Genomic DNA, 23,130 nt, shown 5'->3' with positions numbered 1-23,130 from the left:
GGGAGACCTTGAGCAAGTCACACACTCTCAACCTCAGGGAAAGGCAACAGCAAGCCTCCTCTAAACAAATCTTGACAAGAAAACCCCATGATAGGTTTGCTTTAGGGTCGCCATAAGTCAGAAATGACTTGAAGGCACACAACATTAAAAACCATCAGTCATTGAAAGCCATGGTTGTTCAGGAGAAAACAACCAACTAACAGTTCACCATATTTTAAAAGACCCTTCCAGCTGAGCAGTCAACCTTCAAAGGCCTGCTGTGAGATAGATAAATAGATGATAGATAGATAGATAGATAGATAGATAGATAGATAGATAGATATAAAGATTTTTACATGCCTATGAAGGATTAGGAAGGAAGATGCTGGCCTAACTCCTCTAGGAAGTTCCAGAGTCTGTAAGCCACAGAGAAGGACCTTTCCACACCAGGCATGTTTTTAAAACTTTTTTATTAATTTTAACACAAACAATCTAATTTGCAACTAACAGCATAAATATTCAAAAAAGGAAAATATACCGGGGAGGGTAAGCCATAAGAAAGACAAAATCTATTATTCTACCATTACAGTTCCAACCAGATAACCCTACTTGGAAAAATTTAGTAGCTATAGCCACAAAATATTGCATCACTGGATGTCTAATTGCTCAAAAAGTCCAACAATGGTCTCCAATCTTTCAAAAATAAACAAATAAATAATAATCTTCAGTTAGTTTGTGTTTTATAGCACATGTCAGTTTGGCAACTTGGGCTAATTCAGCAACAGTAAGCAAGTTCCGTAAGAGGGGGTTTGGCATTGCCATCCTTTAAGGTTGAGAGAGTGTGACTTGTTCAAAGTCACACAGTGGGTTTACATGGCCAAGCCAGGATACTTGTATGTTCTAATCATACCGTCCTTCTCTTCCCAGTGTGGGAGTCCATGTCCTGGAAGGACTGGGGGTCGCAAGAAAGAAGAGCAGCAACAGCCGCACCGCGTTCTGAATAAGATTGTGGCTCTCGAAAATCGGATCAAGGAGCTGCATCACCGGAAGAAGGAGCTGAATATTGAGGTACACCTTGGCTTCTTCAGTACCCCACCTTGAGACCCTATTCAGATGGTGAAAATAACCCAGGATGACTCTGGGTTGAATCTCTGTTGCTCACATGCATCCAGAATGCATCCCAAATGCATTCTGAATGCACTTTATTAAGTTTTTTGTGGGGCTGCCAAAACACCCCTTAACTCGGGATAATCGATACCAGGTTCCCCCCGAGTTTTTTTTAAATGTTCATATAATCAGCAGTGTGAATAACCGATGGGAACAGACCTGAGATACTTTGGGATTAATTTTTGCATGCCTTGGATGCATTTCGAATACATTTAGATTGTTGACTCCATGTTTATTCGAGTGTTCGCATGTGTGAGCAATGGAACTGATATTGATGAACATAGATGCAGTTCCATAGTGTGAATATTAACCCGGAATGCATGAGTGAGGTTATTTACAACATTCTGCTACAAAAAAACGACATCGGAATGACCTCTTAGTCACAGGGAAGAGGGTTTCCATTGCAGAACTGTCGGCACCTGTAAAACCTGTCTTGTCAAAGCACCGCACCCAGGCAGATGGGGAAGGGTGATAGATAGAGAGAACACAACCTGCTGGTTCCACCAAATGGGAAATCTAGGGTGCTCTTCACAACGCAGGGAGTGTTCTCAAGTGGTCTGAGCAGGAAACCTTGGAAGTGGATCTTCTGTGTCTCCCTGTTTGCATCTGTTTGCACCTCTGCCTCCTGGTGGTTGGGTTGAGCCATCACTTCCATGCTCTTGCTGGGATGTTCTGGTCCAGTTCTTCTAACATGGTTCCCTTCTGTGGCAGATGGACCTGGAAGGTGCGTTGGTGGAAGGAGAACTGAAAGAAGAGAGGCAAGAGCTGAGACGGGAAGAAGAGCGGCTGCTGGAACTGCAGAGGCGGCTTGCTGAGACGGAGCGCAAGTGTCACACTGAGTGGGAGAAGGTGAGGTGCTTCTCTCTCTCTCTGTTTTGTCAACAGCTTTCAAAGGATGCAGTTCTTGTCTAGAGTCTGTGCCGGATTTCTCTGGATGCAGCTGCAGTTGCAATGCATGCACCTTTCTCTGATTTTTATACTGACCTTTGAAACACTGCAGGGCACCATTGTATAATATTGTAAAAGGTCAGTTCTGAGGAAAGTGGGAAGATGTACAGATGACAGAATTAAATGCAAATTAAGCAGGTTAATTCCCGCCTGCATCCCTTATCCTGGTTGCAACCTGTTAGGGTGCAGTGGGGTTAAAAGTCTGTGCGATCAAGGAAGCCATGGCCCTGAGTTTGAAAGTGAGTTGAGTGAGATGAATGATGATCGGGGATTTGGGAAGTCTCTCATTCCTAGAGTCACCATAAATGAAAAGCAATTTGTGGGCATATGACGGCAACAACATTATTTATATAGTTGTCATTTGCTTACATATTGCCTTAGTTGTAATACTCTGTTATACTGTAGGCTTTCCGTTTTGTACCCACTAAGTTTCTTATACTATTACTCACTGTTCTATTAACACTTTTGTCATTATCTGTTTGTGTTCTTCCCACCTTGGTTTTCTGCTGGTGTTTTGATCATTTAGAGACCTTGTTTCCTATTTTTTGATGTTTACATTGCTCTGACCTGTGAACCGCATCTTTTCAGATATTCAGATTGGTGTATTTAGAATAGTATGTAATTAAATTATTTAGAGTAAAGTATTTAGAGTAGAGATGCGAAGTGTCATAAGTATAAGTGCAGTAATGACTTCTCCCAAATAAATAATACAAAGGAGTGAGGAACGCTGGACCAAAGGTTGAGCCTACTATCAGCAAGAGAGGATTTCCCCCCAGTATACTACTACTACTACTAATAATAATAATAATAACAACAACAACAACAACTTTATTACAGCCATTTGGCCAGCACAGTATACATATAGTTTCATTGGATAGTTTAGTCACTAGGTGGCACTGGAGTTAGTTGCACCTAAGTGGACTCTCTCTGTGTGAGTTTAACCATGATAAAAACTTAAACAAGTTAAACCAGCTTGAAAAAGCCAAAAGTCTGCATCTGCACTGCAGAGAGAATGCAGTTTGGCACCGCTTTAACTACCATGGCTCAATGCCGTGGACTTCTGGGATTTGTAGTTTTGTGAAACATTGAGTCTTCTCTCAGAGAACTGTGGTACCACCACAAACTCAGATCCCAGGATTCCATAGCACTGAGCTATGGCAGTAAAAGCAGTGACAAACTGCATTATTTCTGCAGTGCAGCTGCAGCTGAAGAGCTAAAATCAAACATGTACATGCTTAAACGCACATTGGGCTCCAAAAGGCTTTATTACCTAACTGCATGACGCTTACAGTCTGGTAAAACATCTCCTCTGCCACATAGGTATATTGAATGTATTTTATTAATGGTTAAAAACACACTTCTTTGCTGATGTTTGACTTTCTAAACAAAAGACAGCTTGCAAAAGGTTCACCCAGTCTTCTAAATACACCACAAACATTACTAGCCTGCAATGTGTGTTTATTAGCTGAGTGTAGAGCTCTCTTTCAGTATGAAAATGCAGACTATTGGCCTCCTAGTTGGCTCATTAAACCTAATTAAAACTCAACCAACCAGTGGAGGCGAAAGAGAGTGCACTATTCTTTTTGCGCTATCCTTCATTCATCTTGCTAACTCACTGAGTAGATCACCTGTGGTCATTGTGTTGAAAACTTACTTTTTGGGACTACACTTTGCAAAATCCCCAGTCCAACTTTGGCCAATACTGGCTGGGGAAAGTCAGGGAGTTGTTGCCCCAAAATAACCATTTCAACCTCTGCTTAAGGCTGCCAGGTGACTTGTTAAATGCAAGATGGGAGTTACCACATCAGTGAGAACTAGGCCTCCCAGGCAGTTATCACTGTGAGGATCAAAGGTGTGCCCTGTCCTGAAACCTGGTAGGTGAGGATAGAATGAGTGTCTATACATATATATATATATATCGCCTGTGGGAATGTAGTGACGCTACCCTGCCCTCTTATATTTTGGGCAGGAGAAGGCACGGCTGCAAGAGGAGCGTCGCAAGGTAGAAGAGTTGCAGCGACAACATGCCGAATCTCAGATGCACCTCGACAGTCAGCCTGAATCTATGCGGGAGCGGATGCAGAGGCAACTACAGGAGGTGAGTGAGCAGCAGAACTAGTCCAAGATAGATTGGTGTGTGTGTGGTAAAAGTCCTGGGAGATTGGTACGTGTGTATAATAACCCTTAGGAGATTAGGGTATGCAGTAAAACCCTCTGGAGATTGGAATATGTGTAAAACCCTTAGGACACTGGTGCATGGAGTACTCTTGGGAGATCAAGACTGGAGCATGTAGCCAAACCTTTTGGGGTTTGGAGCGTATGGTGAAATTCTTATGAGACTGGTGCATGTGGTAAAAGTCTTGAGAGATTGGAGTGTGTGGTAAAACTCCCGGAAGACTGGTAGATTTGGTAAAACTCTTCAGAGATTGGCACATGCGGTTAAACTCTTGGAAGATTGGAACATGTGTAAAGCTCTTGGGAGACCAGAGCATGTAGTAAAACCTTTGGGGGAGTGGAGCATGTGATAAAACTTTTGGGGGATAGAAACACATGATAAAACTCCAAAGGACTCTACAGTTTGGGATGGCAAGCTGTGGGAAACACATTCATTTTTTAAAAAGATGCACACACAGAGAGAGATACATTTGGGGGGAAAAAGAGGGTACTGAAGAGAAGGTTTCTAGCCCAGCCTTTTCCTTGAGCCTTGTGAGATTTGGAGTGCATCCTTTACAGCAGTAGCAGTGGCAGCAGTATTTCTTTATGTTGCTTTTATGTTTTCCCTACCTTTGCGACCAACACTGGAATGGTACTTTCTCAGATCTGTTGTAACCCACAATCTGACAAATGGAAAGCCTTGCCATCTCAGCTGAGAGCCTTTCACTGGCTTGCAAATTGTGGCGACCTGAGCAGAACAATCTATGTTCTCACACACCTGGACTTGCAGTCCTAAGGGATGGACCACAGAAGCTCTCGTGTTGACTTTGACTTTTTCTTTTCAGACATCTGAAATGCTAGAAGGAGCCCTGAGATGCTATGAAGATCTAGAATTCCAGCAGCTTGAGCGAGAAAGTCGACTGGAAGAAGAGAAGGAGGCAACTTGTCAGGCACTGACTGAAGAGATCACTCAGTTGCAGAACAGCATCAATCAGAGGAAGGTAGGAAGCAGCACTGATTCTCAAGGATTCATTTCCAGATGTTTGGCTTTGTTCTCACTCCAGTGGTTTTCCATTCCTATCCTGCTCTTTTTCTTCTATGCAGCAATCCGTGCGTGTAAAACGTTTTCTTTTCCTTTTAAAAAAATCATTGGTGTTGCTTGAGGATGCTTGTCCTAACCTGCTGTGCCAAGTAGGATGAAATACAGGTCTAGTTACATTTCTTTTGAGTGCCAACATAAAATTGGGTAGGTTCACCAACTAAAAATTTAATGGGTAGGTTGGCAAGGGAGGAAGTTTTGAACCAACAATGCCAGCTTTTCATCAGCAAGGTCACATATGAATGTCTTGCCAGTTTATTTAACAAGACTGTGTATTGTTTTGGAATTTCCTTAGGGTAGTTAATACAAAAATATGATGTTAAAGATGGCCATACTTTTCAGTAAAGGATTATTACATTGTAGCTACATCATCTTTTGCTTTCTAAAGGTATTTGCATTTTGCTTTATGGCAATATGCTCATCTAGAAGTTAAATCTACATAAAGGCGGGTGATTCATCAGCTAAAGATTTTTAAGTTGGTTCCCAAGCCTAGGGTTGTACTTTAGTTTTGTTTCAAACTATAACTGATCTGTATTGAAACAATGGTGCATGGTGCTTCCTATTTCAGGGTGTTGGTGACTCCATTCCACCTTTTAAATTGAACTTTTAAAGAGCTTTCCAGGGTGTTGAACACATGCCCCAAATAGATTCAGTGCCTGTGAGACCTCCTGTAAATCTGGGCTCAAACTTGGAGCAAATGCAGTGATAAGACCGGCAGGAATATACACAGATTGAAAACCTCTTTTCCCTCAAAGCAACCTGTTCCTTTATTTGTGCTGATGATTAAAAAGAGGATATGCTGAAGTTATTTGTTGCAGTACTGAGATAAGGAACATTACATTGCAAAAGTTGTAACCCACCTTGGATCCCATTGTGGGGGGAAATGGGATATAAATCATTGAAATAACTATAATGCTGTAAATAAATTTGCATTGACTAGTTGCTAATTCTGTTGCTATTTATTTATATATTTCAACAAAAAATAGGGTTGTCATAAAATTGTCTTACAAAATGAATAGAAAAATTCCTATCATCAACGCTTCTGATAGCTCCTAAAAATGTCTTTCAAAGGAAACTTGAACAACTAACTAGAAATATAACTTATCACACTAGTAGAGTAGCTTTGTTCCCATTCATTATGCCAATACTGGAATATAACTTCTTTTGCTTCCTTATTGCTGTATCCTGTCCTCCCAAAGGCAACTCATTACAGATTACAGTCTGAACTGGTAAAGTCCTTGCAAAGATTCACACCAGTTCTTTATATAAGTTGCAAACATGATTAGCCTGCAACAATTTTTTTATTAGTGGGATGGAGAGCTTTCTTTCAGTAGGAAAATGCAAACGGATGGCCTTTTGGTGAGCTAATTAAACCTAATTAAAACCAAGCCAGCTGGTGGAGGAAGGAGTGATGTATCCTGCTTTCACCTTGCTGACTACCCTGAATGCATGTGCTGATCCCTGATGGCCAGCATCTGGAAAGGTTTCCTTTTGGATCCCAGAACTTCCCAACCAACCTTGGTCAACTGCATAAAATGCATTGCTTATGTGTCATTATTTCCAAGCCTTGGGAATGCACAGGGGTGAGAACTTTTGTCTCACCTTGAAATCTTAGTGTTTTGACAAATGTAAATCTTCTCCACCCTTCCAGAGAACAGTGCAGAGGCTGGAAGGCCAGGCTCGCTTGACAGAGGAACAGATGCTGGATGAGAGCCAGCGATTTGCACAGGAGAAGGGAGAGGCTGTCAGGGATCTCAACGCGGTAAGAAATAACCTATTTTCTTGCTAAGACTTATGAAAGTACCCACAATTCCGACTTCTCTACGTTTCCGTTCCAACCTGATTCCCGTCCCTCTCAGATTTTACAAGGACAGCGGAGTATATATGGCGCCAGTTATATGTGATTTCTCAGCTGCAGCAGTGTCATTGGCTGCTAGTCCATTGTTTCTGGGCACTGTCCAAACTTAGGTCATATAAAGCTTTCAGTGGCTGAAGATCTGGTTACCTAAATGCTATCTATTTCTAGTATGAGCTTGCTTAGGTGTTGAGTTCTTCTGGAGTGGTGGAGGCTGATGTCTCTGAGGGCAGCAGGGTCCTGAAATCACTCTGGGGGGTAGTTTGAACTTTGAAAGAGCTATCCAAAGTGCTGAGCCTATTTTAGTAATAGGCTTCTCAAAACAATGTAGGAGGGACTTATATGGCCTCTCTAGAATCTGAACTAAAACCCAGAACAGACCCACTGCTTCGCTGACATAGAACCCACCAGCGTGTACGGTTTGGGAGTGTTCTTCTCCCTGTCCTTCCAGCCCCTGATGAGAACCTGAAAGGGCCTTCTTGGTGGCTGCACTCAAGCTTTTGTTCTCTTCTGAATGAGTCTTATCTATTGAGGCTCCATTGAGGCTCATCTACTTCAGTGGTTCCTGTTACAATGGTTGTCTTCTTTGGTTATTTTGAATAGACACAGTGATTTACAGCTGCTAGGTGGTTCATCTGATGGTAGACAAAAAGTTCCACATTCCTTGTTCCTGTTATGTGCCTTTAGGTAATTTCTGATCTGTGGCAATCCTAAAATAAAGCTGTCTTGGGGTTTTCTTGGCAAGATTTCTTCAGCGGGAGTTTGGCAGTGTGTGATGTGCCAAAGTCACCCAGTGGATTTCCATGGCTGAGCTTGCTTGCAATTCACTCAGCGTGCTTAGGGAGAGGCTGCAATTGTTTATATGTGATATTATGGTGCAGAGATATCAGATGTGCTTCCTGCATGAGGAATCTGTTTGCTTCCAATTCACTCTGCTTGTAAAAAAAAATAGCATCTGTGAAGGATGGCATTGTTCAGGAAGTCATCGTACTCTTCATGTCAAGACAGTCTTGTGGGTAGGTCAGTGGGCAAAACAGGCAAAGGAGGTGGTATAAACAAAATGCTGGAGCAGGATATGTATGAGTCAAAACAAAAAAGATTTGCATGTCTAGAAACATGACTTGTGGTCTGTCTGTGTCTAGGAAAAAAATCGCCTCATGGATGTGGGCCAGGAGCATTTGGAGGAAAATGGGGATGATTCCCCAGAAGAGAAGCAGGGTGTCACTCAGGTAAGCACCATCTGATGGTCCTCATCTCTAGTCTCTAGTCCAGAGTTTTTGCCAATCAGTTCAGGGACCCTTTCACACTACACCGTTATAGCATTATGGTTCCACTTTAACTGCTCTGGCTCCATCCTGTGGAATTCCTGGGATTCACAGGATTCACCTGATCTACCCCTAGACTGTTGTGTGAGATAACATTGTGTTGGTAGGGAAGAAAGCAGAAGGAAAGACTCTTGTGCATTGTGACTTAGCCACAGGTGCAAAACTCTTCAGCAACTGCTCTTAATCTCACTTCTGTCTTCATCTTTGGTTAGTTTTAGAGGTTAAAGCAATGGCAGATGGCTTTAGTGTTTTAGGAAATGGAGAAAAAAGCCCTTCACACTTTCTGCTATGTTCCCATGTTGATGTGTCTGTGTCTTCCCGCAGCTCACTTTCACCCAAAAGACGGATCGTAAGGTCATTGTGTTGGGCTCCAACCAGTCCGACTCATCTTCCTGTGTCTTCTCCGTCCGCAGTTCTGTCAAGGTCTGTCTTGTCCTGTTGGTCTGTCTTGATTTTCAGTGTCTCTCTTCCTTTTACATGTGTGGATGCTATCCTACTGTTCTAGAGCTGTATTCGGAGGGAATCTTGGGGGGGAGAGCCACAAGATTATCTGTGCCTTTTCAAGATAGCACAGGGTGAAGATCAGTGACAAATCTGATGATACTGGAGCACCTACCTTAAGGGTGGGGAATCTCTTACCCTTTAGGGGCCCAATTCAATCCCAGAGAAGTTCTCAGGCTACATTCCAGGGATGGGTGGTGCCCCAGGCAAAAGGGTGGAACCCAAAATACCAGACACAACAGAGAACGACAAACACAAAAGTTAGAGGACCGTCAGAAGTGACAAGAGAGCAGAACTGTCAAGTGTAAAGATTCTTTATATACTCAACTATAAGTCGACCTGATGTATAAGTTGAGGGAAGGTTTTGGGGCCACAATTATGGATTTTGATATGACCTGTGGATAAGTCAAGGGTAAAATTTAGGGGCACATTACAAAGGAAGTAAAGGACGAAGCAAAGGAAAACGATGCCAGAAAACTTACAAAATTACAGCAGGCATAAGTGTTTGTGCTCACACTAAAACATGGCTAGATGAGAAAGTAGAGGGGTTCAGTGCTTCCAGAACAGATTACACTCTTGACTTTAGTTCAAAAGGCTTGGGAGTAGCTTCCTGCACCTTGTCCAAAACCAGAGATATAGCACACGTAAGCCACATTTAAAGTATGCAGGTGCACTTTAGAAGGAAAAAAAGGATGAGAAGTGGTTTTTTGTGTGTGACCTCCCATTCTGATTCTCGCTGTGTTGCTTCCTTTGCCTAGGGTTCCATTGGGTTACAGCGGACAGCGAGTCTCCCCCGTAGACGTGGAGATCGTCTCCCACCCAGAAGTGCACAGCGCCCTCTCTCAATGCATGGTACGGATCACCTGGGGTGGGTGAACAGAGTGAAAATGGGGGGGGGGGGAGAGAGAACCAAAGAACCACTGCAAGTCAGGATGGTGGATTGGTGTTAAATGGCTTGTTGCTTGTAGAGGTTGCAGCTGATGGTGATGAGTATCACTATTCTCCTCCTTATCCCATCTCCTTTAGGTGCTCTGGACCCTGGCGTTCTTGCAGCACAGCTCTCTGGCAGGAGCAACAACTACTTGGGCAGTCCAAATCTGCAATTCTCACGACTCAACAACCCCCTCTATCAGCTCCTGGGTGGCCAAGGGGCTGTGGGGCAGCTAGGAGGAACCACCCAAGAGACCTACAGGTGAGTCCATATTGCCTGCTTTCATGGCTCTTCTGTTTTCATCTCAACTTCTCCCACCAAAAACGTATCACTTTGCCTATCAAAACCATAGGCTTCTTTACCTGTCTTCTCCAGAAGGTAAGCATATATTCCTTATCCCCACAAGCTTCCATCCACATCTTATGCAATTGTTGTTGTTGTTGGAGTCATCTTGAAGGCCCATTTCAACAAGAATAACATAAATTTCTTTTACAACCCTAAAAGTGTTGTACAGTGTGCCCTTGCCTTATGTGGGGATCTGTTCCGGACCCCACCATCTAAGACAAGTTCCGTGTGTGCTTGAGCCTCATTGAAACTTAACCCTTTGTCATGTGCCTTTAAACGTAAGCTGAAAGCCGCATACAGTGCACCTGCATATGCCGCGGGTGTGCTGTAATTGTATGTATAGTGTTTCTCCCACTCAGGTTACATTCTTCTCATGTTGCCAGATTATCCATCTATATTTTGCCTCTATCTGCACTGACACTAACCAGACATGTCTTCCAACAGCCTCGGAACCTGCGTTACCAAGTTGGCAGAGATGGAACGGAGGGTACGGGAGGCCATGGCAGAGAGAGAGCGGCTGTTGCAGGAAAGGGTAAGCAGCTGGGTTAACAAATTTGGATTCTAGATTGGAGCAAAGTGTTGGCCTATAGGACTGCTTTTGTGGCCCCGGAAAGTCCCCACCAGTCCTGCAAATCCCACCATTAACAGTTCAGTGAAGGTTTCAGTCATTTTTGCCCCCAAACCACACAGAACCCACCCTCCAACCAGTGAACGCATGCAAAAATAATCCAGAATCCCATATTAACTTCAAATACCTTTGTTCCTTTCAAAATGGTGACAAGAAGTGACACAGCATTGCTTCCTATCACCATTTTGAGGAGGATTGCAAATGGATGTATTTGAGAGGGATAGCAGAAGAAAGAGGCTCATTGTGCAGGGAAGTAAAACCCAAATGCGGCTAGTGTAGCATTCTTCTCAGACAGTGGTCAGATCAAATGCCTGTGGAATTGAGCATTCTTTTAATATTGTGAATAGAACTTGTCAACCCATTGACTATGGGAAGCCCACAAGAAGGATACAAGTACAGTAGCACCTTCCCAGCTGTGTTCCCATAAAGTGGTATTCAGTAGCATCCTCCCTACCAGCTGGTAGCTTCCATGTCAGTAGGATGATGAATCCGTTGCAAGTTTTAATCTGACGCTACCCAAGGTCCTGAATCCAATTCCCCGGATAAATTCAGCAATTTTAACAATTCATTTAAAATCTGGGGTTAAACCAGGAGATTTACCATGTCACTGACATAACAGGCCCCAATAATACTGCTTCTAGTACTGGAGGTCATATATAGCCATCCTGACCAGCAAGTGCTGGTAGCTTGATCCTCCTCATAGGCTTCCAGACTCCTAGCTGCTATTTTTGCTGTCACCCAGGATGCATCTGCACTGCAGAAATAATCCAAGTTGACACCACTTTAACTGCCATGGCTCAATGCTATGGAAATTTGGGAACTGTAGTTTTGTGAGACATTAAGCCTTTTCTGTCAGAGAGCTCTGGTGCCCCAACAAACTACAATTCCTAGAATTCCATAGCACAGAGCCATGGCAGTTTCAAGATTTGTCAGCCTGGATTATTTCTGCAGCGTGGATACAACCACGCTTCTTTCTCATTTAATTGTCACATGAGCATCTAATCTAATCTCATCTAATTTCTAATCTTCTTTCTCATCTGCTTGTCACATGAGCATCTTAGAACAAGGAAGTTGCTAGTTTCACTATGTCAGCAGCTTGCATTCAAACTGACAGCATGGAGTAGAGATTTGGAGGGTTGGTGGCGTTGTACATTTTGTTTGTGTGTCTGTTTGTAGCTGGGGCTTGTGATAGTTGGGTATGTCTGGAAGCTTGCTGTCTGCTTTCCACAAATTCTACACAATACTTTCCTAAACCTTATTTTATTTTATCATTTTTTTCTTTTTTGCAGGACGCTAAGAAAGCAGCTGAAGAAGCAAAACGCATGGAGTCGTCCCCATTGACTAAGGTATGAAAGCTTCCTAATTGGGTCTACAAACAAAAGGGCTGGCGAACTTGTGGCCTTGCAAATGGTCTCTGCTTCCAAATATCCCAGATCCATATGGCCTGTGGTGAAGGATGAAGGGCAGTCAAATCAGTACAATTGGAGGGTATGCCATCCTATTCTAGAGTTTTCTTAGCAAGATCAGTTTAAAGCAGATTCCCAGGCTGTGAACTAGAGCTCTAAGAGTACATGGTTTGTGCTGGTTTTGGGGAGTCCACACCAACTGTTGCATGATAGTAGGAATTCCAACAGCATCAGGTGTGTGAAAACTAATATTCCCTCAAGGTGATAGCTCCTAGAATAGCAAACCTTCTTTCTATCCCTATCTGAAACTGAACCTTACCTTATGGCTTCTTCTGCAGAATCCCAATCCAGTGGAAACCCGAGAGCCCAAGCAAGCTGGATTTGATCTCCGGAAACACCTGGAAGCATCAGGACACAGTGTGGACACCTGCCCACATGTGCGGGTGACCAGCAAGTCCTGCAAAGGCTACCTGGTCAAGATGGGCGGTAGGATCAAGACCTGGAAGAAGCGCTGGTTCACCTTTGATCGCCAGAAACGTGTCTTGGCATACTATGCAGGTAATAAAGAAAGAGAGATTGAGAGTGTGAATGAGTGAGAAACCAAGAGAGAAAGAGCAGGTGAAAGAGAGAGAGAGAGAGAGAGAGAGAGAGAGAGAGAGGTAGAGAGAGCACTCATCCATCACTACTGATGTAAAGAAAGAGAGAGAAGAAATGTCATAGTGAGGATGGATGCAACTGATACTACTTGCGGTTCTTTCCCTTTCCTGGGAAATTGCAGCCTACTTTACAGTCTTATAATACTGCTGTATATTTTTCCTGTATCATGGCTTGGCCATGGAAACCTACTATCACTGTCAGAGGCCTTGGAAAGCCATTGGCAAACTCAAGGCAAGTCACCTTGGGCAAGTCACATTCTCTCAGCCTTAGAGAGAAGGCAAAGGCAGTTCCACCCTCTGAACAAATCTTGCCAAATAAACTCTGCCTTAGGATCTCTGTAAATCAGAAATGACTTGAAGGCACACAACAGTAACAACATGGGTGTGCTTTGAGTGATACATGTGTGCTTGTTTGTATTTGTGCTGAATGTGTGCAGATGTTATCACAGAGAGGTCAGAGGCATATATCCAAGAAGCTTATGCCTATCATTTGCTGCTGCTGCTAATAATAATAATAATAATAATAATATTTATTTGTATCCCGCCTCTCCCTGTAATGGATCAAGGTGGGTAACAACAAACAATATACCTTTTGGACATTTTCTCTGCCCTATTCAACCTATTGACATGTTCCTCTCATCCTTCCTCATTCCAGACAAAGAAGAGGCCAAGCTTAAGGGTGTGATTTATTTCCAGGCCATCGAAGAGGTTTACTATGACCATCTCCGCAGTGCTTTCAAGGTAACAGTGTCTGGCACCTCTTAAAATTCTACTTTCAATGAAATTCCCTCATGCTCACAAGCTGGGCACCAGGGTTGATTTCAGAACTGAATATCCCAAATGGACTGGGGTCCCAGTATATTTTGGATTACATGGCAAAAGCCTAGTGTCACATGCCAAATATTGCTGATCGGGATGCCCTTACGTTTGTGTCTTTTTTCTCCCCATCAAAGCATCCAGAATGGAGTTTTTCAGCCCATCAGTCTCATGATCACTTGATATCTGTCCTTCCATGTAGTATGTTGTTGTAGTGTGCTTTCAAGTCACTTCCAATATACGGCACCCCTAAGATTTGTTCAGAGGAGCATTGCCTTTGCCTTCCTCACAGGCTGAGAGAGTATGACGTGCCCAAAGTTAGGTGTCCATGGCTGATCTGGGACTTGAACACTGGTCTCCAGAGTAGTTGTCCAATGCTCAAACCACTAGACCACCCTGGCTATCGTGCTGGAATATGCAGTATGGCAAAAGTTTAATGTCTTGTGACAATCTAGATGTTATTGGAGTTCAAATCCCCATAGTCACTGTGGTTTAGTGTTTTGAGATTTGGATTAAGACTCTGGGAGACCAGGATTCGAAATTCTGATCAGCCACAAAAACCCACTGGGTCACAATGGGAAAACCACCTTGTCTCAGCTTAAGAAGACAGCAATGGCAAAAATCCTCTGGATAAATCTTGTCAAGAAAACCCTATGAGAGGGTCCTCATAAGTCAGGATTAAACAACAACAACAAGGAAAAGAACCCTGTATGTTGGCCTGAGTTCCAGGGAAGTTACTTTGAATTCCTCATTATTGCTTTTATTGTTATAGAATGTATTGTTATATAATGTTTTACTTCTTTGTTCCTCTTTGCCAGAGCCCCAGCCCCAAGATGACCTTCTGCGTCAAGACCTATGACCGTCTCTTCTGCATGGTGGCACCCAGCCCAGAGGCCATGCGCATCTGGATGGATGCTATTGTCACAGCAGCAGAGGAGAATGTCCGCTACTGATGTGTAAACAGTGCAATGGACGTTACAGTTTATGCTCAACGATGGACCTAGTGCTTCTCCTTAAGGGGCTTCCATATGTAAACCATAGCTCCTCCCTTGGGATGGAGCATGATAGCGCAATAGCCAGTGGAAGAGGCCTGGATGCGTTTCAGTTTGATCAGAAGCTGGGTGGTCCCTCCAGTGTTTGGACAGACATGGTTGGAACCTAAGTAACATGTAAGGCCAGTCCATACATAGAGTTGCTGGCAGTTACTGTTCATACCAATTGCCACATTGCTTACATCTGAGAAGGCCAAGGAACGATGTGTTTGCAGATGGAAAATTGGTGGTGTGCATTCCAGACACTTCTGTAGAATGTGACTTCAGTTCCAAAGAATCTAAATCAGTTTGTCCAAAAGCTGTTTCTTTTGGCCAATGTCTGTTAGAGAAAGAAACTTGTCTAGAGGAAAAGGGAGAAGTTTCTGTGAGCGTTTAACTCCTGAGTCGACCAGGGTTTGAGCATTGGATGAGGACTCTGAGACACCTGCTCAAATCCCTGCTTGGCCATGGAAATCCACTGGGTGACTTGAGCAAGTCTCACTCTCTCAGCCTAAGAATAAGGCAATGGTGAACCTCCTCTGAATTAATCCTGCCATGAAAACCCTATGAGAGGGTTGCCATAAGTGGGAGCCAACTTGAAGGCACGGAAGAACAACAAAACTGGAACAAAGTGCAGGTTGAACTATCGTCAGCCAATGAATCTTGGTCCTCCTGTCTAGGATTTTTTGAGGTTGACCCAAGATGCCTTTGGTTTATGTTTCTGCAGCCACTTGAAGCTTTTCCCATAGTTCTTCATCACACTGCCTTGGCATAGGCTTGTCTGGACGATGGAAGACTTTGAAATACGTGAGAAAAAGCCTCTCAATGGGACTTCAGCACCTTGCATTAAGCATAGTAGGTAGATACTGGCTACATTGTGTAGCTCTTATTGTATTTATTGTGTGTTTGGGAGACTTGCTCGCTCTTTTCTGTGAATACCTGGGAAAACTGTGTAAAAGAAGCACTCATGTATAAAATGGTATGCTATTTATTGTATAAATCTTTCATGGGAAAAGAGATCTGAGCGTCACACACTTCATTCCTGTTGCAAAAAAATATTATGGCTCCTTGCCTGCTCTTAATACTTCTCACTCCAAACATGGTGCTACCCAGCCCATCTCTGCCAATATCTTTCTTTTTGACCCATACTCCTCTATGCTGCTGGGATGAACTTATTTTATTAAACTGCCCCTCTTACTTCCTCTCCTCTCTGCAAAACCTTTCAAAAGGACTGTACTGTTAACTCTTATCAAAATAGGAACCATCCCCTTCTCTGAGTAGGTGTGATCTCAGTCCATTTCAGGAGAACCTAAAAGAAGCACCAAACCCCTCTACTCTCTCCAGTGTGGCACTGATTCTGACCTTATTGAATGCTGGACAGGAAAAAAGCACATTCTTTGGCATCAATTTATTTTGCTTCGTCCTTTATATCCTTTGTTATGTGCCCCTAAGTTCACCCTCAACTTATCTATGGGTTATATCAATATCCACAATTTTGGCCCCCAAACTTGCCCTCATCTTATATAGGAGGGTCGACTTATAGTGAAGTATCTACAATAACTTGGTCTTGAATTATATAGGGCTTTATAGGCTATCGCCAGCATTTTGAACTGTGCCTGGAAATGGATAGGCAGCTGGTGGAGCTGTTGCAACAAAGGAGTTGTGTGTTCCCTATTGCCAACCCCAGCTACAATCTGACTGCAGCTCTTTGGACCAGCTGAAATTTCTGAACACTCTTCAAATGAAGCCCCATGCAGAGCATGTGACAGTATTCCAAATGGAATGCATCAGCAAAGTTTTGGAGCAGCATCCAATGCAATTTAAAAGTACAGCAAAGTTCAAGGGGAAAGAGGGTTATAAAAGAGGAGAGTAAGGTCCTCTGGCCCTATGGTTGGTTAGAGTCTGAAAAAGGCCAAACTCAGCATTTTCAATTGAGCCTGAAAACAAGCTGAGAACCAAGACAGGTGATATAATGACTTTGACAAATGAAACACAGAGCCTTCTGCCTTTCCAAACAACAGTCTTTTAAATTTAAGTCGGCCCTTGCGGTATATCATAGAATCATAGAGTTAGAAGAGACTGCAAGGGTCATCCAGTTCAACCCCATTCTGCCATGCAGGAAATCTCGATCAAAGCATCCCCGACAAATGGCCATCCAGCCTCTGTTTAAAGACCTCCAAGGAGGGAGATTCCACTACACTCCAAGGGAGGGTGTAGTGATTTTATCAGCCACCGCAGTGTGATATGGGAGGTAGTATCAGCCTAAAACTGAGGTGATCCCAGTTCAAATTCTGATTAATCTATATTGCATAACCTTGCATTCAACGTTGTTTTTCAATCTAACCTACCCGACAGGGTTGTGGTGAGGATAAGATGGAGACCATGCACATGAGGTCGGAATCATGTACTCTGGTCCTTGGAGGAAGGATGTCCCTGAAACATATGTACATCTGCTTTTTTATTGTTTGAAGGAAAATTGTCTCCCCCTTTTCCCTATATTTGGTGTGAGGCTCATTGTATCAGGCAAATATGTGTCTTGGGCAATGAGCAAGTGCCACCCACGACAACACAGCTCAGAAACTGAACTGAAATCACGACGAAGGGCGCCTGTCTCCTGTTTAGGCTGCAGAGCTGGATGAATAACTTGTTTTGAATTATTGGAAATGTTGAGAAAGACTGTGATTTAATCCTCGGGAGAGGCGTGTCCCGTTTGTGTATCGTTTTACCATCATGGGATCAGGAGGCCTGTTTTATGATGGTAATTTATTTAATGAATTTTGTTTTGCAACCATCCTAGAACCATTTTAAGAAAGAAAAGAAAAACAATTGAAAAAAATAAAGAACTCCTTACACACAGTAGTTCTTTACAATTGCTTTGCCATCAAAGAACTCACGACTAGGAAGAAGGTAGCAAGAAGCCATGCAACTTGGGGTGAAAGGTGGCATCTGGAAGGGGGGCCATTTGATGGCATGACAAGCAACTTCAACCTCATCCCAATTTCAGACCACACCTGCATCCATTTCACACTACACAGCTATAGCACTATGGTTCACTTTAACTGCCATGGTTCCATCCTATAGAATCTGGGGATTTGCAGTATAGGGAGGAGCATTAAGAATTCTGAGCTAGAGAGCTCTAGTGCCTCCCCAAACTACAAACCCCAGGACTCCATAGGATGCAACCATAACAGTTAAAGTGAAATATAGTGCTATAATTTTATAATGTGAAAGTGTCCCTGGTTGCAACCAGGAGCAGCTCCAATATCTGCACATGGCTTTTTGGTTCTATAAACAGAACCAGCATGATGTAGTTGCTTGAATGTTGGATTATGACCCTGGAAATCAGGGTTCAATTCCCCACTTGGTCATGGAAATCCAATGAGTGACCTTGGGTGAAGCACATACTCTCAACCCCTTAGGGTTGTCATAAATCAAAAACAACATGAAGGTGCACAACATCAACACATAGATTGCTACTGGCAATGAAGTAGACTTGTGAGTGACAGACAGATAGATATGTATAAACAATGCATGCCAAAGGCACATAGCCAAGGCTAGAGCCACCGTTGGGAGGAGTGAAGCAATTCCCTTAGCAGATGCTGGAGAAGGTAGTGGTGGCAGTGTATGCTTAGCTAAGAAACTGTGTTAGTGAATTATGAAGAAGTGCATCAGGACACCAGCAAGAGTGTAAACACTGCACCAATATGCATCAGTGTATGCTGCACGTTGGTGCACAACAGACATCAGAACACAGTGTGTATCAGTGTGCTGTGTGTATTGGTGCATAATGTGCTTTGGGCACTTTGCTAGCTCTGCTATGCAGTAACACAACAGTGGCCATATACTGGATAAGGATGTTACAAAACTGCCCAACTTTAATTCCCACATAAATGAGTCTACTTATGAAGCTATAACTCCCATACAGGATACCAGCCCAGCCCAAACATTTTCTTGTTTGGAAAAAAGCACATGCATTGCTTTGCAGAATAATCTCCTTGAACATTTTAGGATATTTCAATATGGAGAGAAGACTTGTTTTTTCATGCACTGTGGCGAAAACTATGGCAATTATTCATCCTTGCACACAAGGACAGCATAGGTGAGGTTTTTCATCACCAGCCCAGGTCCCACTCAGCAGAATTGCAGCAATATTGTCTCATCACAGTGAAGTAATACATATTGCCATTTACACCATTAAGTCCTGAGTCTATAATTATTGAACTGCACCACTTTAGGAGTTAATCTAGATTTTTAAAGGAAATACACATAGGGAAGATCACCGGAAGGCATGTGTGTGTTTTGTTTCTGTGTGTGAGAGGGAGAGAGAGAACACTTTTTGCCTCCTAGTTATGTTCTGCCTATATATTTGTGAATTAAGCATCTGCTACAAAAACACTTTAAGTCACTAGTCCATTTAGCTAAAGGCAACCAAGCCCAGGTAAGTCCTGTTTCTGGAATGTCTCACAGTTCAAGGAAATAGGAGCATGTGGCAATCCATGAACATTTGCATGTGGATTTCAATAGTCTTGGCTTTCCAGTTTTAAGAAACTGAACTTGGAAAACTTTTCTCCTTGTCGTCAGTCCATTCACAGAGCCATAGTCTAGTCTTCTCATCTCTTCATTCCCTATTAGAGCAAATGCCAGGATGAAATATATCTTCCCTAGCTTCCCTTGTATCCATTTTGGGATTATTTATATGTTTATTTACAGAGAGCATTTATACCCAGCTCTTCAGCCATAAAGGCTCCCAGATCAGTTTACAAATGGTTATTCCGACAATTCCTTATCCTCAGGTTTACAGTTTACAAAGACACAAGACACAAGTAAAAGGGAATTGAAGTTTTGGAGGGGATTAACCCAGCAAATGTTGGCTGCTGTTCTCTTCCTCAAAGGCCAAACCAATGGCAGTTGGTATGGAGGGATGATCTCTCACCAACTGCTGAGACCAAGGCATGATGATACTAAGGCATGATGGTACTGTGCCTAGCCTATCTTTTATCTTTATTTTCGAAGGTTTAAAAAATGTCCCCAACATGGATCAAATTCATTGCCCCTCCAGATTTGGGAAAGGCAGGATAGGACAGCTCCACATGCCACTGGTCAGGAAAGGAATGTATTAGATAATTTACCATTTCTGTCACTATTATACCTAGGTCTTCTAATCCAAAACAACTCTTGGACCTTGTGTTTCTTCAGACCACCCTTTGGGTCACTGTAGAGTTGTCTAGCTCATCAATGGAAGATGTTGCTTCCCTTGTGAATTTGCTAGGCCTTCTAAACGAATGGGTGCTGTCTTCCAACAAGGCTCTCCTGAAGGCCCCTGGCAAGTTGAAGCACTTCCTATGGAAATCCAGCCCCATGAAGAAGTAAAGGATGGGGTTGGCACAGCTATTGAAATAGGCTAGGCAAGAAGTGAGAGGAAGCCCAATGGAAACCGCCTGACCCTTCACTCCTCCCAGTTTGAGGAGAAGGAAGAGATGGTACGGTGCCCAGCAGAGGAAGAAGGTGATCACAATGGCCAATATCACCTTGAAGGGCTTCTTGGAGCGGAAGGTGGTTTTCCGTTGCCTCAGTTGTACAGCAATGACCCCATAACAGACCACAATGATGACACAGGGAGCCAGGAACCCACATACTAACCTAAGCAGATAGGTCACCAGCTTTTCTGTTTCTCCATCCCCCAATGAAAGGGAACATTTAGTTTTGTTACCTTTGTCAATCACCACTTTACGATAAAGATAGAAAGGGAGGCTGGTGGCCACAGCAATGGACCAGGCACAGATGGCAGCCAACCACGCCAAGCGTGGTCCACGGCGAGTTTTGGACCAAACCGGGTAGACCACAGAAGCTGCCCGGTCCAAGCTGATAGCAGCCAAGAGGAAGACACTGCAGAACATGTTGAGGTATTTGATGAAACTGGTGGCTCGGCACAGGAAGCTTCCAAAGGGCCATCCGTCATAGAAAGCATTCTTGAGTAACGGCACAATGCGGCTCACTGAGAACAAGAAGTCGGCCAAGGCTAGGTTGAAGTACCAGACGCAATTGACTTTGCGCGAGACCTGGTGGGCTGTGATCCACATCACAACTCCATTACCCAAGGAACCAAGGAGGAAAACCACACCATAGAGGAAGACTTGGATCATGTCAATTACATTGCTGACATTAGTTTTGGATTTAGAAGAAAGCAACAGGGATGCATCAGTAGACCACAGGGCAGTGGCATTAACCTCCATGACGGTACCTTAGAAAGAGAGAGAAATGAGAAGTCACTTAGAAGGCAGAGGACCTGAACGTCATTTTTCAACATTTGCTGTCCTTTTATCCATTAGTTCTGAAGCTCAAATAATGATGGGCTCTTAGAAGAGATATAGATTTAAGCATATGCTCCTTCAATACCCTGGGTGGCTGATGCAGCAAGAACCATGAAAGAACTCAGTATGAAAACAGTGGCAGGAAATGCATGGCTCTAAATGACGGAAAAGTGACCAGAATTATTTACTCTTCTAAAATGTGAAGACAAAGAGAGAGCCTTTGTGATGGAAGGGCAGGGTATAAATGCTCTAATATAAAAGGGTGAAAGAACACTTTCTTTCCCAACCCAGTCCTTCCCAGAACCATAAGAAATGATGATGTATGAATTCACTCCAAATTCAAGCTGGGGTGGCTTGGGAACAAACACACCTCTTAAAATTGGGGCTTAACTTGGTTTATACCCCAGTTAATCCACATTTGTATTAGAACATTGACTCTCCATGATCATGAGTCCTAAATCAACTTTCACAAACCATTTCCTCCTCCTTCTTATTGGGTTAGTGCTTTGTAGGGTAAGACAAAAAAGAATGAATGAAGGGAAGAAGGTCTCTGCTCCTTTCCTGCTCCATCCTCTGGGCTATTTGCAGCATAGGGCTTGTCTACATGGACAAATTACCTCAAATTAGTCCCAGGCTCATTGCATTCTGTTTACATGCTGCAGGACCAAGACCCCAAATTGGGTGCTGACTGTCCTCATGACCTCCCCACCCAATTCAGGGCTTCCTTCCCTAACCCACATTTAAACAACTCACCTTTTGCTGCAGGTTTTTGGCTCTCCCCACAGCAATAACAGCTGGCTGCCTACATTCATGCTCCCCGTGAACTACCCAGCATTGGTGCTGTGGGTGTGAGTCACTGTGAGATCAGAACGAGACACCCAGCATTGACAGCATGGCTGGGTGCCTCCTTCTGACCTCAGCAGTGGCACCGGGCCACAAACAGGGACTACATGGGAAGGCGGCCATCCATCATTTGCTGAGAGTGCCAGAAACCTGCAGCAAAAAAGAGCAGGTTAGGGATGAATTTGGAGTGAATTTGGGGCCAGAAAACTCTGGCGGTATCCAGTAAGACCAACTTGTAGTATGATGATGAACATCGGGGCTGAGTCTGATACTACTGTTGCTTGGCATAGATGGAGGTGAGAGAGAGGGAAGGAAGGTTTGTGGATGAAGATGCATCTGTTCTGTTCTGGAGGGAAATCAGGTGTGTGCACCCTTCTCATCCTTCCTCCCAAAGACCAGATCACCTATATATCTTTGTTGTCTGAATTGCCTCTCCCTTCATTCCCTCCTCACCAGTAAGCAGCAACAGCAAAGTTCCAAGCCAAGAAATAGCAATGTTGGTGGTACCATGCACATGAACAGGAAGTTCAAAGGGTGATCATAAGGTCAAAGTAAGGTAGAGCCATGCTGAACAAAAAGTATCCTCAACCAGGAAAAAAAAATTAGAAGCTGCAGCTATTAAGTTCTTAGGAAGCTCAAACAAAGCCAGATTAAGCATTTCCAGAGCATTCTGACCCTATCATAATTGAACTGGCACTTTCTGGTAATAACAATAACAATTGGAAATGTAAAGAAAAGACTTGGCACAAATGCTTTTCATTCAGTGCTTGTTTAGTAATTTTCCACTTCATCTTAATGACTGCCGTTGAAAGACTGGCTAATATATATCCAAAATCTTCCTATGATTTGCGTTATGTCTTTCTGTGCTGTTCCTAAGTAGACTATCCCAAACTGTTATAAATGCTAAAGTGCATATTCACTTTGATGCTGGATAATCTTGAATGTTGATATGATCCGGACTGGTGTGTTGTCAAATAAACTGCTGCCTCAATTTCACTAATGCCTCCGTCCCTGAACCTTAAAAGGGGCAGCTTTCCTTTATATGCATGAGACTGATAGTAATTAAATAACAATATTGTTATTTGTGGGACTCAAATGACAACCCACAGAGAAGGCTGCCCAATGCATCTCTGCA

The 23,130-nt window shown here is 43.3% G+C and overlaps 2 protein-coding genes across 2 annotated transcripts in view; one reads left to right on the top strand and one right to left on the bottom strand.

Moving 5' to 3' along the window:
• Positions 1 to 15,860, top strand: part of LOC149304458 (pleckstrin homology-like domain family B member 3) — a 31,210-nt gene extending 15,350 nt beyond the window's left edge. Inside the window, exons 3-16 of the mRNA XM_089478908.1 lie at positions 907 to 1,047; positions 1,858 to 1,995; positions 4,064 to 4,192; positions 5,094 to 5,249; positions 6,999 to 7,109; positions 8,345 to 8,431; positions 8,852 to 8,950; positions 9,787 to 9,880; positions 10,055 to 10,220; positions 10,749 to 10,836; positions 12,222 to 12,278; positions 12,677 to 12,896; positions 13,650 to 13,735; positions 14,629 to 15,860. Of these exons, the coding sequence (XP_089335034.1) occupies positions 907 to 1,047; positions 1,858 to 1,995; positions 4,064 to 4,192; positions 5,094 to 5,249; positions 6,999 to 7,109; positions 8,345 to 8,431; positions 8,852 to 8,950; positions 9,787 to 9,880; positions 10,055 to 10,220; positions 10,749 to 10,836; positions 12,222 to 12,278; positions 12,677 to 12,896; positions 13,650 to 13,735; positions 14,629 to 14,763 (1,707 nt within the window). The 3' untranslated portion in view covers positions 14,764 to 15,860. The remainder of the gene's footprint in view (positions 1 to 906; positions 1,048 to 1,857; positions 1,996 to 4,063; positions 4,193 to 5,093; positions 5,250 to 6,998; positions 7,110 to 8,344; positions 8,432 to 8,851; positions 8,951 to 9,786; positions 9,881 to 10,054; positions 10,221 to 10,748; positions 10,837 to 12,221; positions 12,279 to 12,676; positions 12,897 to 13,649; positions 13,736 to 14,628) is intronic.
• Positions 15,861 to 20,033: 4,173 nt separating this feature from the next.
• On the bottom strand, positions 20,034 to 21,074 carry LOC149304457 (chemerin-like receptor 1). The gene has a single exon (XM_089479387.1). It carries the CDS (start codon positions 21,072 to 21,074, stop codon positions 20,034 to 20,036), a length of 1,041 nt encoding a protein of 346 aa, XP_089335513.1.
• Positions 21,075 to 23,130: the final 2,056 nt, after the last annotated feature.

This window comes from Sceloporus occidentalis, unplaced genomic scaffold, assembly GCF_023333645.1.
Source record: "Sceloporus occidentalis isolate IW3139 unplaced genomic scaffold, rSceOcc1.0.p SCAF_13, whole genome shotgun sequence".
NCBI classification, from domain to species: domain Eukaryota; kingdom Metazoa; phylum Chordata; class Lepidosauria; order Squamata; family Phrynosomatidae; genus Sceloporus; species Sceloporus occidentalis.
This window is presented reverse-complemented; position numbering and strand designations above follow the sequence as displayed.

What these genes read in the sequence shown, in the direction of transcription:
- LOC149304457 (XM_089479387.1), bottom strand. Translation starts at nt 21,074, where the DNA reads ATGGAGGTTAATGCCACTGCCCTGTGGTCTACTGATGCATCCCTGTTG.